The sequence below is a fragment of the Hakea prostrata genome, chromosome 3 (assembly GCF_041222555.1).
Source record: "Hakea prostrata isolate BN-2017 chromosome 3, UWA_Hpros_2, whole genome shotgun sequence".
NCBI lineage: Eukaryota > Viridiplantae > Streptophyta > Magnoliopsida > Proteales > Proteaceae > Hakea > Hakea prostrata.
The window spans coordinates 24,434,811-24,452,934 of record NC_142602.1 but is presented as its reverse complement, the minus strand read 5'-3'; the positions used below and the strand labels follow the sequence as shown (position 1 = coordinate 24,452,934).

Below are 18,124 nucleotides of genomic sequence, written 5' to 3'. Positions count from 1 at the left end.
GTAGCAGCAAGGGCAGGGGGTGGGGAAAGGGTGCGCAGAACAGGGGAGGGACAAGGGTTGGGTGCGGCCTTGGGGAGGTGGGGGAGGCTGGGGGGTTTGTACTTGTTTGAGAGGCCGTTGGGGTTGACGGGTGACTGCTAGACTTGGTTGAAGGCTGCAGGGAATTGCTTGAAGAATAATTGCATACTGCTGGATTGATGAGAAGGAGCTCAAACTTGAATGAAGATGCTTGAAGATTGAAGAAATTTTCATAACCCACTGAGGCCCCTCAAAAAAGGAACCCCAGTTCTTACTCAATAACTTTATTCAATAATTACAACACAAGAAGATGCTATTTATAGCCTAAAATAAAAGACTGACTCAGTTTGGGAATCCCTAAAAGGAATCAAATTACTACAAGTTCAAAACCCTAGGATAGGAATCTTATAAGCACACTTGACTTGGGACTCAAGCTAACACTTCCAAATAAAAACAGACTTTAAAGACCCTTTGGATAAGGAACCTTATCTTATCTACAACTAACTTCTAAAGGACCAAGACTCTTCATAATTCAAAATTGACTAACCCAAATAGAAAAACAAAAGTAGATCCATGACCCTTGGATCAAGGGGAATGGCCTAAAAGGGGGGCTGAAATGACCAAAATACCCTTGGGGGTATTCGGACAACTTGGATTGGCCATCTGGATATGGATTTTGGGACCCAGTTATGGAGGGGCCAACCATGTTCACACCAAGGGGTATAAGGAGAAGGAGCTTCCTCCATACCCATGAGGGGTTAAAGGGGAGAGAAGCAGTCCAAATGGAGTCAGATTTTAGGAGATGGGAGTAGACCCAAAGGCAATCATGCTTGGAAGAGATTTTCCAAATGAGTTTCAACAAACAGGCAGAATTCTAAACTTGGATTCGATGGATTCCCAATCCACCTTCAATGTAACCCCCAAGTCAAGGGCCAATCTTCAGGATCCTCTTTTAGAGAACCAGCAGTTGCTAGGGTTTAAACCTTGGTGTATCAGGTCAAATCTCAGTCTATTCTTAATGGTCAGCAGCTGTATTTAATCAATTACAACCTGTGGTTAAGGGTTTTGACTTTCAAACCTTCGGCCAAGGCTTAGGAGCTCTAGGGTTAAGAAGGGAATGGTTTTGGAGCGGAAGTTAGGGTTTGGCCAGTCTGTATTAAGGCTGAAACCAGAAGAAAATAATTGTAACAGAATTTGAATTTACAGAATTATTCTTCAGGCTAGGGTTAAGGATTTAGGGTTTTGTAATTTCTATGGTTTGTAGGGTAGGGTTAGGGTTAGGCGAAGTGATGAATAGGTTCAGCCAGGGGTTTGTGACAAGAATTTAGACAGAAACTAAATCTGTAATTGCTGTTTTATAAGTTCAGATTCAGTCCTAGGGTTAGAGTTTTGATGGAGGGTAGGGAGAATATCATTCTAGGGTTTAGGTGGTGTTTAGGGTTGAGGGGAATGAGAATCAGGTCTGGCCAGAGGGTTTGTATTAGGATTTGAAAAACAGAATCTGCTTTTGTTATTTTGAATTCAGTTTTCAGTCTTAGGGTTAGGATTTGTTAGCGATGATGAGGGATGAAGTTGCTAGGGTTTTGGGGAAGGATTAGGGTTGCTTTTTAGGGTTGAAGCTTGAGGGTGAGGGGGCAATGGCACTTCTAGAAGGGGGCAGGATCTGGGGAAGGAAATAAGGAGTTGCAGGGTTTTTAGGGTTGGGAGAAACTCCAGATTGCCACAAGGTGAAGAGGGAGAGAATGGGAAGAAGAACAGGAGCTGCACAAGGGTAAGGAGGGAGAGAGTAGGGTTGGGTTGGGGATGATATACCTACTTGTAGAGAGGAAAACAGTAGAAGATCTTCAGCAAAATCAGTTTCACAAACCAGATGCAGGCTACCCTCCAAAGGAACCCACAAATCCAATGGTCTTCCTTCAATACTCAGCTTTATTCAAATATTCATAATATTGCTTACAAATTGTAGAGGCTATATTTATAGCCTTGGTACATTGAAGGAAATCAAACTAGGACTCAACAAATAAAGAAACCTACTTAGGACTTAACAAGGAATTTTTGAAGTGGAATTCTTGTCACATTAAGACTCTACTCACACAACTAAAAGGGGAATTCTAATTAGAACTCCTAAACAAATAGGGACTTGAAAAAGTAAACTTCTTACTTTAACAATGAATCCATTTGAGAATAGAATACCAACTAGAATCCTTAACATATCTGGACTTCAACCACTAACTCAATTGAAAAACAAAAAGTAGATTCCAACTCCTAAATTTTTCTGGATTTTTTAGGACTATTTTGGACTCCAAAGGGGGTGGGGAAATGAGCCCCTAATAGGGTTTGGCCACCCTCTAAGGCCACCACTTGGGGTCTGATTTGGGCCCAAATTCTGCGTTGCCCTATGGATGCCTATCTTGGTTACATGATTACATCACTTCAGCTTTGGGGCAACAAACAATTTGATGTAACCCCAAATCTAGGGTTTGTCTTCAGGATCAATTTAACTGAATTAGTAGTAAATCTAGGGTTTTGTAACCCTGTGGTTTAGCAGTAGGGCTGATTTGATTGATTCTACGGTTGTGAATGGGACAAGCAAGGTTCAGGTATTGGCAGGAGGCTAGGGTTTATAGAAATTCAAATTGGATCCTTGCTGTAGTTTAATTTCAGTTTTGAATCTCCAAGTATAGGGTTTTGGAGAATTAAGGTTTAATAAGAATTAGGGTTTCTAGGGGGTGGCTTGGGCAAGGGTTGAGGTCAAAGGTGAAGTAGGGGTAGGTTTTGGACGATGGATTTGAAAGATATGAGTAATGAGGGTTAGAGTTTCTAGGGTTTGGTGAAGAAGATGAAGGGTAGGATTTCCTAGGAGTTGGGAAAGGAAAGGGCTGTAATTAGGACCGAAGGTGGAGGGAGGGGGTGATTGATTAATAAAGGAAGTGAAAATTAGATTAGGGAGCAAGGTTTGTCAAAGCGTCCACCTAGGCTGCCTTGTCGCCTTGGCCCATTTTTTGGTAAAGGCGAACTGGTGTTGCCTTTTCACCTTGTTGCCTTGCTTGGTGTCGCCTTGGTTTTCATTGCCATATTGCCTAGCATTGCCTTGTCACCTTGACAACCATGTTAGGGAGGTTTCGTTTGAGAAGAGATTAGACAAAAAAGCTACTCACCTTTGTTCTTCCTTTCTGCTGGTTTGCTTTGTCTTTGAACTCTTCTTTACTTTCATTCTTTCTGCTAGATTCCTTTGTCTTTAACCTCTTCTTCTCATCTATTCAAGAACATCTAGGTAAATTAGAAATACTTGTCTCTTTACCCTTCCACTCTACTCTATGCCATTTCTTGGATCTGCTAGTTCATGATTTGTTAGTCAGCCATGGTTGGACGGAATTTAAAATTTATAGCCTTTAATTGAACCAAGCCATGTTCATGATTGTATATGCCCTTCTACCCTAGTTGTCACGGCGACGAGGCGATGCGAGGCGGTTTTAGCAAGTTGAGGCGATGAGTCGACGAGGCACCCTTCGAGGCGCTTTTGAGGCGGTCGAGGCGTTTTAAGTGAAATTTTTACTTTTTAGTGTACATCTCATGCACTAATTCATTATAAACCTATCATATCTTATATAATAAAAAAACTAATATTAACAATTTAGCCTACCTCAAGTCATCCAACATACTACAAACCACACATAGTAGGTCCTAAATAAATTACAAGTATCATACTACTTGGAGTAGGAATAGGATGCAGTAACTAGATAGCAAGTTCAGAGTATGACATCAGAACAGTACATGAATAACAACCACGTGAAAGTCACAGAGAAGTAGCTATGTCACAGGAGCCACAACAGAAACTTTAATTGCAATTTGCAAGTCACAGAGAAGTAAATAATCAGTTAATAATCTCCAAACAGAAATTAAACAACGAGTAACAACTTATAACATTGTTAAAACATAGAAGAAAAAAAAAAAGCATGCCGGCTACATACCGTCGCCTAAGATGGTGAACAAAATCACCGGAGGCCGTTGCAAAACGTGAGTGAATTAATGTTACAAATGATCCCATGTATTCCATGTAACATTTTTAAAGCATTCAGCCATTAGATTATTCCCAATTGGAATCTAATTTCCAATTTATTTTTGGCCTTTGATTTGGAATAAAAAATGGTGGTTTTTTAAAAATCCCATAAGGCGGTCGCCTCAGGGTCTGAGGCATCCGAGGTGTCTGAGGTGACGCCTCAGAGCCCGAGGCGACCGCCTTATGGGCTCCAACTGAGGCGAGTATCACCTCAGACCCTCTAATTCCGCCAGGACGCCAAGGCGACGCCTAAGCAACGCCTTGACAACTATGCCTTCTACATCGTTATAGATGTTGGGTTTCAGTTATGCTTAGGATCACCAGGCCAGGCTAACCAAATCCAAATACAGAAGTTAAACTAAAAAGATTATGGAAAACCTTCACTAACCATTTATTAAACAATGATGATTATAAAATTTATGATTCATTGTAAGGGTTAATTGATGAAATTATTTCAATAATCATTCTTCCAAGGCAATTATCAGCTTTAGAGCTGTCTTAGCTGGAACACACCAAATGGTTAGCTCAATATTTCAAACCCTTAAAACTTAATTTTACCCCCACAGCCGGAAAAAAATTGTATTGGTTTGTGTCACCATATCACATTGTACTAGCTACCATGTTCATGATCCTAGCAAATAGATTCATTGGATTTATAATGGTGATTCTTCGTGTTCTCTAATTATGTTTTATAATTTTTATCAATATATACACATAAGTACTGGTCAAAAAGATTAAAAAGTGAAACAAAATGAACAGAAAGGAATGTCACTTTTAGCTCTTTTTCTCTACCTCTCTCAAAGGAGTTAAAACTATGTAATGCATAATTAATCTGTAATAACTTTGCAAATCTGAATGATTTATCTGTTCATCAATAGTAATTCCTCCACGGCTCCACCATGTACAGCTAGGTTTCTTCATTCCACAGTGTCAAGATGCTTCTTGTCTCAAATCTCAACCACTAGTTAGTGTTTCAGAATCCGGTTTATATTGGTAGGAATAGGACAATACCTGGTTAGAAAGTGCTGATTCTGTTGAAAACAGGCAGTCAACTTAAATCAGAAAACCATCATGCTTTAGTTTCCATTCTTACTGTTACTTGGTTTGGCAAAGGATTTATAGATTTTTTTTTCCAATACAAATATTAAAACCTACAAAAGATCATTTCGCAGAAAGATATGCCAAACGTAGTTTTAAGTACAAAATCTATTTTACCTATTGGTCACCAAACGAATTTTGCATTTTGACCCAAAATGATTTTTAGTAATAATTTTTTAATAATAGGTAAAAATAAAAAATGAAAACCATACCAAAGAGAGCCTAATTGGATTGCATATTTGATGAAGAAACATTTAGTCTCCATGTTTACGACCCGAAATATTAAAGTCCATCTCAACATCCTTAACATAGAAAACTATTTAATAGAAATCAATCATTCTATACTTTGATTAAAAAAAATAGAGTAAAATATAATACCAAGAAATTATAGTTGTCAAGGCACTAGGCGATCCAAAAAGTTTGAGCTCCCACTTAACCGCTTCACCAAAGTGGTGCTTAAGTGGTATAAATCACAAACGAATATAACTTTTACAATATATCAACTATATTTATTAGTAATAGCCTAATAGGTAACAAATTGCAATACAACGATGCATAAAAAAATATTTATGAATATAAAAGGGAATAAATGGCTATTAAAGACTTCAATTACAGATTTACAATTCACAACATGGTGACATGTAAAACAGAATTGTAATACAAAGGAGAAAAAAACCGTAAACGACTAAAATCTCAGATTACAGTTCACAACATGATGACATAAATGAAGTTATAGACATAAAGGGAAAAAAGGGGGTTAAAAGACTTAAATCATAGATTTACAACTCATAACATGATGACATACAACGTTGGGGCTGGGGGGAGAGGTGAAAGGGGATTTTCATTTGCAGCAGCCGCTGCTGGCTGCTGCCAACAATGTTGATTGCACCATGTAATCAAAATATGATCAAACGGATGATAATCAAATGGCGGGGGTTTACTTGAAAATACTATTTTTCATTTTTACAGTTTAAGGGTTTAAAGTTTACTAATTTACAAAATTGATCCCTCATTTTACGATTCTGGAGTTGTTCAACAATAGCCGTCTGTTGATCCTCTGCCCCTTCTGAATCTCACCTGAGTGAGTGTGGAGAGACTGGGAAGTCACTGTCACTATGAAATCTTGGAGGAAAAAAAAACAATGAATTTTGATATTGGCGAACATGACCTCTTCCTTCAATTTTCCCTTCATTACTGAAACTGAATTAACAAATGCAAATACCAAAGGAAGAGTTCATAGTACAAGTAAGAAAATCTGGAAAATTCGATGAGGCAAGCTTGGCTTTACAGAAGGGGATCTTAGATGCGTCAGGGATTGGAGACGAGTCGTACATACCGAAAGTAGTTATGTCGCCAGAGAATTGTGCGACAATATAGGAAGGGAGAGCGGAGGCTTTGACTGTGATGTTCGGTGCCGTAGACAAACTGTTTGAGAAGACAAGAGTGAGGCCTAAAGACATAGGTGTGCTGGTGCTGAACTGTAGTCTCTTCAACCCAACACTGTCAGCTATGATAGTGAACAAGTACAAGATGAGAGGCAACTGGAGTCATGAATTCAGCAAGTGAACTTGCAAGGAATGCATGAACCCAGCAGAAATCAGAAAATAATGAGACCATGTGCACACAATTTCGGACACGAAATAGGCATTTGGGAGTCGGGTAAATGAGGCATCTGATTTTGTAGATTAGTAAACTTTAAACCCTTAAAATGTAAAAATAAAAAATAGTATTTACAAGTAAACCTCCACCATTTGATTCTCAACCGTTCGATCATATTTTGACTACGTGGCGCGATCAACACTGTTGGAAGCAGCGGCTGCTGCAAATAAAAATCCGGTGAAAGGGTTGTTTTTTTTTTGTGGGAGGGAGGGTGGTGGAAAGAGTATGTAGAAGATGATGGGCCTGAGGGAAAAAGAATCAGAAAGTGTACTTACTGCTTCAGTTCAAGGTCTATGAAGGTGTCACTCAGAATGCAAAAGCAACACTTGATTGACCAAATCATATGTTTTTCTCCTTTAGAGGAAAAAGCATACAATCTCTTTGGCCTCAAAAAACCATTTTGACAACTATGCATGAACTAGAAATTAGAAAAACAGGGGAAAAAAATAAACACATAGCTTATGCGTTTGGCTACAAATGGAGGTCAGTAGACAAAAAAATTAATAAATTTATTAAAAACTAAGCATGTTTACCGGAGAAGCAGACAACAACAGAAATGCCAACAATCAAAAAGATTGTACCTACTGAAATCCATTATGAATGAGAGATGAAATACTCATCATTTAACAAATTATTTATATTTAAAACCTGCAATGAAATTCTAATCCTATCTAAATATTTCTTTCTTGGAAACATATGCAGTTTAATCTGATAAAATAACACAATTTTATTCAATATAAGACCCCACAATAACTTGTTCACAAGCTATAAGCTTCCAACATCTAAAATGTATTTGACTGATTCGAAAACCAATAACGAACGAAAATAGTTTATCTTAAAGGAACCAAAGGAAAAATAAAAGCAAATAAAGAAGAGACCCATATCCAGCTTCAAAACCACCTCAATTTCTTTAATGCTTTTCTAGTTGACAGAATTGGCAGTTCTTGATCCAGAAAGGCTTCATGGCTTCAGGTTGAAGATGAAAGCAATTGTTATGGAAATAATGGCCACATGAGCGTCTTGTAACAGTTGCATTCCCATTAGAGATATTCTGGTAACAGTATATGCAACAAGTTCTCAGATCTGCAAAACCAAATAAAGTACAAGTTATCAAACACAAAACTCAATAAGAAATGCAAAACATAAAACGCTAATATTATTTGGAGAGGATGAAGAGATGATACCAGTAAGTTGAGGACGCAGAGGAAATTGATGATGGCTGACATTAATATCATTCTGGGGCACTTCGGTTGATGAAAAGTTATTCCCGATGTTTGGATTGAGAAATGGGTGAGCAATGTGCTCATTTTCGTGCCCTTGGAATAGGAGATGTCTCACTTCATCAGGACTTAAGGTATCAGCAATATTTTCAATTAGCTTGAGCCCATCATTAGCTGCATTAGAGAATTACGCAAAAACGGTTACTGTAGTCACATAATAATTAATAGCTACAAATATACACAAAAGGTTAAATAAAATGATCAAAGAACCAAACCTTTATGGCACCTTTAAAGAAATTATTACATCTGGAGCAGTAATGTATCAAAATTTAAAAATTTTCTACGTATGCCCACACATGCATGTGCCCTCCTTTAGTTCCTAGTTTCAAGGCTTTAACATGAAAATTAAAAAGTAGGCATGGGTGCCTTAGGATCTACCCATCCACAAAATTTGCTCCCCATTTAACATGTAATGTAGCAAAATTTTAAACCTTTCAGTTGTCATATACTCATATTTGAACATACCAACTAGTACACCTTTGTGCAACTTGTTGTCATTAAGGAAATGATCTACACATTGGGATAGTACAAGACTACTGGCACTCTCTTGACCCTGAAATTCTCTATCCTCCTCAATAATGTAGTTCCTCTATATATTAAGATGATACAGTATGAATAAGACCCCTCTCTCAAACAGACACACAAACATGCACACACAATGATACAATAGTATATCATTTGACATGCTAATATGTCATGGGCCATTCTTTGCTTACCTGGAGGAGCTTGGAAACTACTGTTACCATAGACAAATGCTTTTGGCTTACTGAAAGCTGCACCGTTCAAATTCTCAGCTGAATGACCAACAGGCAGTGCTTCATGTGAGATACTATTGTATTGGCCAGATGACACACTTCTTGTGCGACGGTAGGAATTGATATTTGCTGCAGTTGCATAAGCTGAGGAGCTATGGTATTGGAAATTATTAATGTTGCTTCGTTCACCAGTAGTTCGGTTCTGATTGTGACCAAGATCAAAAGGAAGAATACCTATTCCAAATGTATTTCCTGATGATGGTGAGACATTACGACTACCACTGCCATGTACAAAAGTAACGGGGTGACCTGATGATCTTGGTGTAGCATCGTTGATGACTTCTGCTCCGTCTCTTGCTTCTTCTTTGCTATCTACTTTTTCCATCTTATCAAAGCAACAATCACTTGACATTTTCCATTAAACAGAGTTAGATTCATCAACATCAATATCATTTAAAGTTATCAATAGGAAGGGATTTAAACATATCAACAGGTAAGAATGGAAAATAAATGGCATTGCCTAATGGTTGATTCTTGAACCAAGTCCCAGATCCATGGCCAAGATCCCCAATTGTGCAAACGTGAACAATGATAGGATAAAATTTCTTCATTCCTTGTTCTCTGAGCAAGCAGTATAGGGAACACAATGACGAGTGCTAAAAGGATCCATGCATAGGAACAATGGAACACATCAGTGAGAGAGAGGGGGGGGGGAGATACTAGTGAAACCTCCACAGTCAGTTCAGAGACCCCTCCCTTAATACAAACATGGAAAAACGGGAGCATGAAGAAGCCAATAATTTTACAATCTAAATCATAACCAAACCAGTCATTTATTAGCTGATCAATTTTCAATGTTGAGATAATTTAGTTTTCTTTATTAATTGGATTCGATAGACCAAAAAATTTGGCAAACTTACAAACCCTCCTAAAACAATATTGATTAGGAACCCCAATTAAGGAGCAATTGACTTTTTTAAACATTCCTCATCAGAATATAAACAAAAAACAGTACTTAATCAATAAATTAAGGATCAACAAAGACTAACTGGTCAAAACCAATTTTAGGTAGATACTCACCAATGGATTATTATCTGATTTCCGTCTGGATCTCTGCTGCCAGAAAACCACAAATTCATAGTCTTGTTCATCTAAGATTGAAGGAATGGAGTGGTGCTACAACCCTAAGTGAAAGAGTCAACGTCAACAGGTTTACCTCACAAGGAAGAAGGGCAGGGGGGATATTTACAGTCTTATTCCCCCAGTTGATATATTGATGACCTATGTTTCTCTACACTCATAGTGAGAAGGGAATCATCTCCCAATAAAGATCTGAACCTTTCATTAGCATGGGGAAGGGTATTTTGATCTTGTATAATATGATTGAAAACAATATTTCAAAAACACAGAAAGGGGATCAAATCAATCCCAGCCAATACAGATCCAAATGAGATCAATTCTGATAACCTTACAAAAAGCCATCTATCTCAAAACTCACTGATTCTAGGGTTCCTCGGAGTCAATTAATCGTATTAGATCTGCCGGAATCATGATCACTCCAGGACAATTCCGATCCAATTGAACTGAGTTACCAATCTGATTCCTGATTCCTAACCTCAAATGGGAATTAATGATGGCACAGGATTTCCACTGTTTAAGGGATTCTTCCTACCCATTATCTAAGGAAACCTTAGTCACTACATCAAATTAATGATATCCACTCAGATGGGTCTATGCCATCATCGGTGAACTTGGTCCTTCTCTGAGTTGCAAGAGAGGCAGAGGAAGAAGGAAAGGGACAAAGAGCACAAAGTAATCTCCCTGCAAGGAGAGAAAGAACCTAAAACCACATAGAGCAAACATAGAGAGTAGACAACAAAATTCTTAGCACATAACCCTTAAAAAATTTAGCTCAGAAAAGAAAAAATTACCAGATTCTAATTAGGAGTTCTGGGTGCAGTGGCTAGCTCTTTAGTCCAATGCCGTTTCTGTGCTGTTTCTTTGTCTTCTTCTTCTTCAATTTATTCTTCCTCTTCTCCTCCTCATCCTCGTTTCGTTAAAAGGAGGACAGCTGTTTTGTAAAATTAAATATCTGAGAATATAGCAAGTACATTACGTATTTCTTGTTGGCCTTACTAAATGAATGATGAAATTCCTATATGGGTAATTATGAGATTGTATCTCATCTAAAATACCTTATTTAAAGAGTCTTAAGACCATTCAAACCTATATTCCATCTTTTAAGTTACTATATATGGAAAAGATAGTAAGACAAGTTATGATATTTCCTATTTGTAATTATAATCATCATGAACCTAGAGAGAACCACAGTTCTACGGAACGGTAATAACATAAGTAACAATACACATGACAGTCAATGGATTATACAATGATATAACTTTTCAAAAAATCATATAGGGGGTACACAGAGTAGACAACAAAATTCTTAGCACAGTAACCTTTAAAAAAAATTGTCAGAAAAAACAAAAATTACATGATTTAATACTAGGGGCTCTGGTTATGACAGTTCTAGCTCCTAGCCAATGCTGTTTATGCTGTCTCTTTGTCTCCTTCTCTTCTGGCTAAGAGAAAGACAGTTGTTTTGTAAAATCAAATACCTGGGAATACAGTAAGTCAGTCACGTATCCATCATTGACCTTAATTATTAAATGAGTGATGAACTTACCAAATGGATAATAAATAGATTGTATCTCACCTGAACTTCCTTACATAAAGAGTATTAAGTTCATTAAAAACTAAATTCCCTGTTTTAAGTTAATATACATGGAAAAGATAGAGAGATGAATGAGTATATTTCCTATTTCTAGTTATAATTATGATGACCTAGAGAGGACAATATATATGATGATTAAGGAGCTTGATAGCAATAATACTTTTCTAAAATTACATAGGGCATACAGAGGGAGTAACAAAAAAAAAAGGCTTATCCCAACTAAATGGGGTCGGCTACATGGATCCATGCCTTCTATTAAGCTTTATTTGAGGCCATACATGTTACAAGGCCTAAGCCATGCATATCCTTCTCAACACTTCAAAGGTTATCTTAGGTCTGGCCCTATCTCTTCTAGTTCCTTCAATCTAGACTAAATCCCACTTCTCCGTGCAACGCCATTTAAGGTGCTCCGTTGAACGTGGTTGTGCCACGTCAATTGATCTTTTTAGCCTATCATTTATCAAAGCTACTACCGGACTAGCGTTAATATGGTCATTCCTAACCTTATTTTTCTTCTGCCACTCATCAATCTTAGCATCCTCGCTTTTTCCACACAAAGGTTATCCATATGATGCTTCTTTAACAGTCCAATACTCTAGACCATACATCAGAGCTGGTCATAAGATAGTCGTAAAGAATTTTCCTTTGAGCTTTAAAGGATACATCAATCACACAAGACCCGGATGCACCTCTCCACTTCACCCACCCTATTTTAGTTCTTTGGAAACATAATCCTCTATATAACCTTCTTTATTTGTAACTAAGCCAAGGTACCTAATATAATTGCTTTATGGAATCTCCTTCTCATCAAGTTTCACCACCTCATCATCCATCTACTCAGGATCAAAGTTACACTACATATTTTTATTGAGAAATGACCCCTTTACCCTCACTGGGTTTGATGAGTACAAACACAAAGACTAGTACACTAACATATTACTTGTGTGAAAGATAAAGAATGACATGACAAATATGATGCATATGGGTGTACAAGCAAAAGTATCCAAACAGCATACAATGCACTAAATCTATCCGAATGCCGTCCCCAAACACAAAAGAAGGCATCAACACAAGAGCTCATCAGAACTTTACAAACGTAGATACACTTCAAAAGCTTAAAACTGAAGAAGAATCAAGAAGCCAAATTAGACTAGGACATACAGCACCATATAATTGCATAAAATTGCATCTTCATATATTTTGCAATCTAAAATACATGTGCATTAAGTACTATTAGGTCAGACTTTTGGATAGTTGACCAAATTCAAAAATCAATTTTGGAAAGTCCTAAAAAGGTGATGGTCAGAGTCTCGGTCAACCATCAAACCACAACCATCAGATAATAGTAGCCTCATGATTTCAACAGTCTGGGCTACTGGTTGACCGACAGGCTGACACTCAAAGTATCGGTTGATTGTCAAGATAAGCTCCAAAAACTATATTTGAAACGCTAGTTTCAGTAGGTCAACCAACAACTGCTTTCTATTGGTTGGGATCCAAATCAAACCCAACTTTTTCCCATAAGTAGGGCTCTTAATGATAGTCCTAATCACAATTGCCAAAACATCAACTGGCCTACTATTACTTGTGATCCTAGCACTAGTCTCCCAATGAATCTAGAGCCCCTTTAAAGTTCCTTTGCTCTACATCTAAAGCTTGACATCTAAAACTCAAGGAGGTCTTCCTGAAGCAAAAACAAGAAGAAGAAGCAAGCGAAGGAGACTATAGAGCATTATTCATACCATTGCAATCATTCAAGGGTTTGTGCCTCACTCTTCTCTGCAGCATCTTTCTTATCTTTATTTGTTGTTATACCAAATCCCTAGATTGGACTTACAGTGAAGGCACAAGGGCACTCCCATCCATAAGAGATTGGGTACTCTTGCCCTGAATCAAGATTGTAAAGGTTTCGTTGCCTTGATCAAGATTGTGCACAAGTTCTTGTATCCCACCTACTGAATGGAAAGGGATTCACTAGTGGAAATCTCTCTAAAGTTATAGAGAAGTGGACGTAGACTCAATTAAATTGAACCTCTAGAAATTCACCTCTACCCTTGTCTAGCTTTAATTATTTTATTCATTTTGGGCTTATCTAATAGAAAAGACAAAATCCCCTTTAGGTTGACTTTCAATTCCATCTCCGGTCTACTTAGTTTAAAGCCTTTTGATTCCAAAGTTGCTCTCCATGATTCTAACTTGTCTTGATCCCTATTTGTCTCTCATCTACCGAAAAAATATTATTAGCAAAAAGCATACACCAAGGAACCTCATCTTGATTGTCTTTGGTTAAATCATCCATTATAAGTGCCAAAAAATATAGGCTTAAGGATGATCCCTAATGTAGCCCAACTATAATCAGGAATTTATCATCTTATCCTCCACTTGTCATTGAAACATCATACATATTTTTAACTATGTCCATGGAAGAAAATTCGATCGAAATGGTCTAAATTTCGACCGAAATGCCTGCAAAAATCCAAATCGAAACGAAATGTAGTAGTAGGCACGAAATGTATCCATATCGTTTCGTATAGACTGAAATTTTGACTATTTCGACCATTTCGACCAAAATTTCGACATATCAGCATTCCAACTTGTTTTTCCTTAGCTTTTGTTGATTTCTATCCCATTTTCACCTAATTTTCACTACTCCTTTGCCTTCAAACACCACTTTTGCTCATTTTTTGCCTCCAAACACCTCCTAAGCCACAACAACTACAAAGGAAACTCCAGCAACAATAGAATATGAAGCATGAGCCACACCCAACAGTTCCAAACTTCCCCTTTTTTTATTTTTGTTTTGTTCATGCCTTAAATGATCTTGTATTGCCTTGAAATTAATATATGTTTAGCCTAGGACTATGATCTATAATTGTGTTTTGTTAAACTTATCTTTTTATTATTTGCTACCATTTTTTCATTTTTTTATTTTAATAATTATTTTCTAAAATTATGTATTTTTATTTTATGTATATATGATATATAGGCTTTAGCTTAATATATTTGAGACACCATCACTTGATCTAGTCGGTCATTTTATTTTGTTGACTTGTTGTATATGTAATCATTCTACCAAACAATTCATGTATGTTTTAGATTCTATGCATGTATGCAATACAGTTTGCACTTGTCGGAACCAATCATTTGTTAGTATACTTGAATGATAAATTTTCAATAGTTTTGTTTTTTACAAAATACTAGTTCCATTGTGTTTATTATGCTTGAAATAGGTAGTATACAAAAATCCAAATCATTTTGAGTCCATATGAGGCCCGAAATTGAAGTTCCAATTTTCAGAAAAAGTGTCCAGTTTTGATCGAAATTTCGACCGAAACGTCGAGATTTGGGCCTTTTGCAAGGTCGAAATTCCTGTTTCGGTCGAATTTTCTTCCTTGACTATGTCCACAAATTTAATTACAAAATTTCTTTTATCTTGTCCTTGCCAAATTAACGTTCTACGGACTTCTAGGTCAATAAAAACCATATGAAGATCTTTCCATAAGTCTCTTAAAAAGTTAAATAGCTTCAATTGTAGATTTTCTTGGCATAAAAACCTTAAAAAATTTAGATAAAAAAGAAAAAAATTACCAAATTCAATACTAGCTGTTCTGGGTGCCATAGCTCTAGCTCCTAGCCAGTGCTGATGTGCCATTTCTTCATCTCCTTCACCTATTTATTTTCCTCTTCTACTCCTCCCCTCTCCTCCTTTGGTTTGAAGGACAGCTGTTTTATAAAATTGTGCACCTGAGAATATAGTAACAATCTGACTTTTTTATGAAGCGGATGTGCCTAAATGTTTTTTTTATCAAATTGAGCTGCAGGTGCTTCAATCAACATAGAAATTCTACAAAACTTATATTAATATGCTATAACCTTGATATAAGCATCCCAGACATATCATTATCTGTTACTTTAAGTGGTATTTCATCTCAGTAAAAAGCATTCTGCTCTAGGACTGTAATGTTATTTGTGGCCTTCTTTTCCCTCTCATTGCAGGTGCCACCGATGCTTGCTTGTTGTATGTATGATCAATCTTATTCCTCTCTAAAACTGGACTAGCATAAGATCAATAAAATAAAGATCCATTGGTGGCATCCACTCTGTCCTAGTAATACTCAGTTGCTGCAAATCCTTGGCTAACTGCTCCTTCCCCTGAAAAGTTACAAACCCTATCAATGTCTGATATTAAACTTCTAGAAAAGATTTGATTGCTTCATCAAAAACTAGACCGCAGCTGTAGCAACCCTGAAATATAATTATCACTTTGGACATGGCACACAGGATGTTTAAAGGCACCTGATGTTCAGTTATCCCTATAACAATATCCTAGTACAAAGATGAATTAACATAGCCATAGATGTCAAGGAAAGGCGAGGCAATAGAGGACAACAAAAACCAAGGTGAGACCAAGCAAGGCGCCAAGGCACCACCTAGACAACAAGGCAACACCAGGTTGCCTTGACCCAGAAAAGGGTCACGTCGCCTAGGCAACACCTTGACAACTATGAACATAGCACATGCAGCACAGATACGTAATTGTAGGAATGTTTCAGCAACATTTTGCTAAGTCTTCCCCCCCCCCCCCCAATTAGTTGCAAATGGGAGGAAATTTCATAAGTTCTGGTTATGGCACTGTTCTCATTGCTGCTACAGAACAATATGAGATTGGGGCTTCAGAAGGTTCCTAGAAGGCCACAAATAAATCAAGGGATCACTTCAGCAATAGGGGCAATAAGAGGGAAAAGAAGAGAAAAAATACTCAACTTTGGGACAAATAGGAACATTCTGATAAAATTTTGAAAGCAAGGATAATCAGAAATATAGCCTTGTATCTTTTGTATATTTTTCATAAAAAAATATGCAATTTTCACAATATAGTGAAAGTCATTTTCATTGATTTGGAAAACAAAAATTCACTTCACAAAACAATCACACTTTTTGTTGATGTATTTTCCTCCCCTAACTTTTTGTAAAGTCCGTAACTTCATTGAAAACCTAAGACTCTATACGAAGCATTCTCCATTAGGAATCCTTCATTCATTCAATCTTAAAGCCAATCCACAAGTAATGGAAGTTTGCGACTTCCTGAGTAACTGAAAATAAAGTTTATAGTTCTATCATATGATTGCCCTGGTCTCAATCCCAGTCCAAGGGAGCAGTAGAAATTTGACAACCATGCTCACCAGTGTTTTAACAAATCAGGTGGTCAGATCATTGGAAATGTTATAGCCAACACAAGATCATCCATATTTATGCAGGATCACTAGTTACAGTCTGAGCTATCAATAGTCAACAGCCCGTGTTGTCCAAACATTGAACAGTTGAACAGAATAGATCAGTAACCTCCATAGTCTTGGCTTGGTAAGAAGATGGAATGCTGGGTCAGGAGGAACAAGAAACATGTTTATTCATTACATCTATAGTTAACATACTAATAGCATCTACACATTGGACCAAACTGCCAAAATGCTATAAAATCAGGCAGAAACCTACATGCTGTCCATTTGAAAAAAAAACATAAAGCTCATGTTCATTAACAACATGAAGAGGTTGAGCTAGCTGCCTAGCATTCAGTGAGATATTGCATGACACATGACTTTAATTTCAGTATTTTACACGAAAGTGACTTTCTTGGCACAACAGTAAAAGAAATTCGTATTAAAAACAAAAAACAAAACATTTTACGTGGTAATTTATTATATCTTCTTCTTTTTTTTCCCCCAATATCATATCTTCATACCAAACCCTTGTCCCTTGTGCTTCGGTTCTTATATGCAAACACCATATAGTTATTTGACTAACATTAATCTAAATTTTTTTCTACTCTTTCTCTCTTTACAAGGTTTCAATTGCTTGAGAAATAAATATAAAACCAATCTATGAATCCAAAAAATTCCGGAAGTGAAGTGTGTGCAGAAGTTGGAAGTCAGAAACTTTGGTGGTTATCAGAAATTACTTAAAAATAAAATAATCTAACAAATCTTTACTACTAGTGGATCATCATTATTATCCACATAATAACTTGAATGAGTCATCATTATTGTCTACCACACGACTTAATGGCCATATTTTCCATCAGCAGTTGCGTAACTAAATGTCAAACAGAAATCATTCTAGTTCAAAAGTGTTTTAATCTCGAAGGACTGTGCATCAGGTTCTAACTAAACATTTATGCACAAGTTAGTTCCAATTGCACAACAGTATAGTTCTCAGCTCAACTAAGCCTCAACACCACTAAATGGGACTGACTAATTGACAACAACGCAGTCAAGTTGTATAAATTTGAGTGGAACAAGCAATGCACCTTGTTGATATACGAATCCCAGACCAAATCATCAGCTGTTAACGTTTATCGTTCTCTCATCCCAGGCAAACAAATTCTCCTCTAGCAGAATTTCCATTTCGATAAATACTTTTCATTTTTGGATCCAAATGTTCCATTGAACCAAGCGAGCATATCAGTCCATGCTTGCTTATTGGATGTATGACAAATCGCCTTTCCTCTTTGCATCTGGTCTTC

General features: G+C 37.0%; 1 protein-coding gene across 1 annotated transcript in view; it reads right to left on the bottom strand.

The window, feature by feature from the left end:
* The window catches only part of LOC149021815 (uncharacterized), a 35,766-nt gene that overhangs the window by 17,427 nt on the left and 215 nt on the right, over positions 1 to 18,124 (bottom strand). Inside the window, exons 1-5 of the mRNA XM_089149993.1 lie at positions 17,909 to 18,124; positions 10,802 to 10,941; positions 8,832 to 9,274; positions 8,020 to 8,229; positions 7,736 to 7,918 (exon numbers count right to left, since the gene is read on the bottom strand). The exon at positions 17,909 to 18,124 is cut by the window's right edge and continues 215 nt beyond it. Coding sequence (XP_089006119.1) covers positions 7,746 to 7,918; positions 8,020 to 8,229; positions 8,832 to 9,255 — 807 coding nt within the window. The 5' untranslated portion in view covers positions 9,256 to 9,274; positions 10,802 to 10,941; positions 17,909 to 18,124 and the 3' untranslated portion in view covers positions 7,736 to 7,745. The remainder of the gene's footprint in view (positions 1 to 7,735; positions 7,919 to 8,019; positions 8,230 to 8,831; positions 9,275 to 10,801; positions 10,942 to 17,908) is intronic.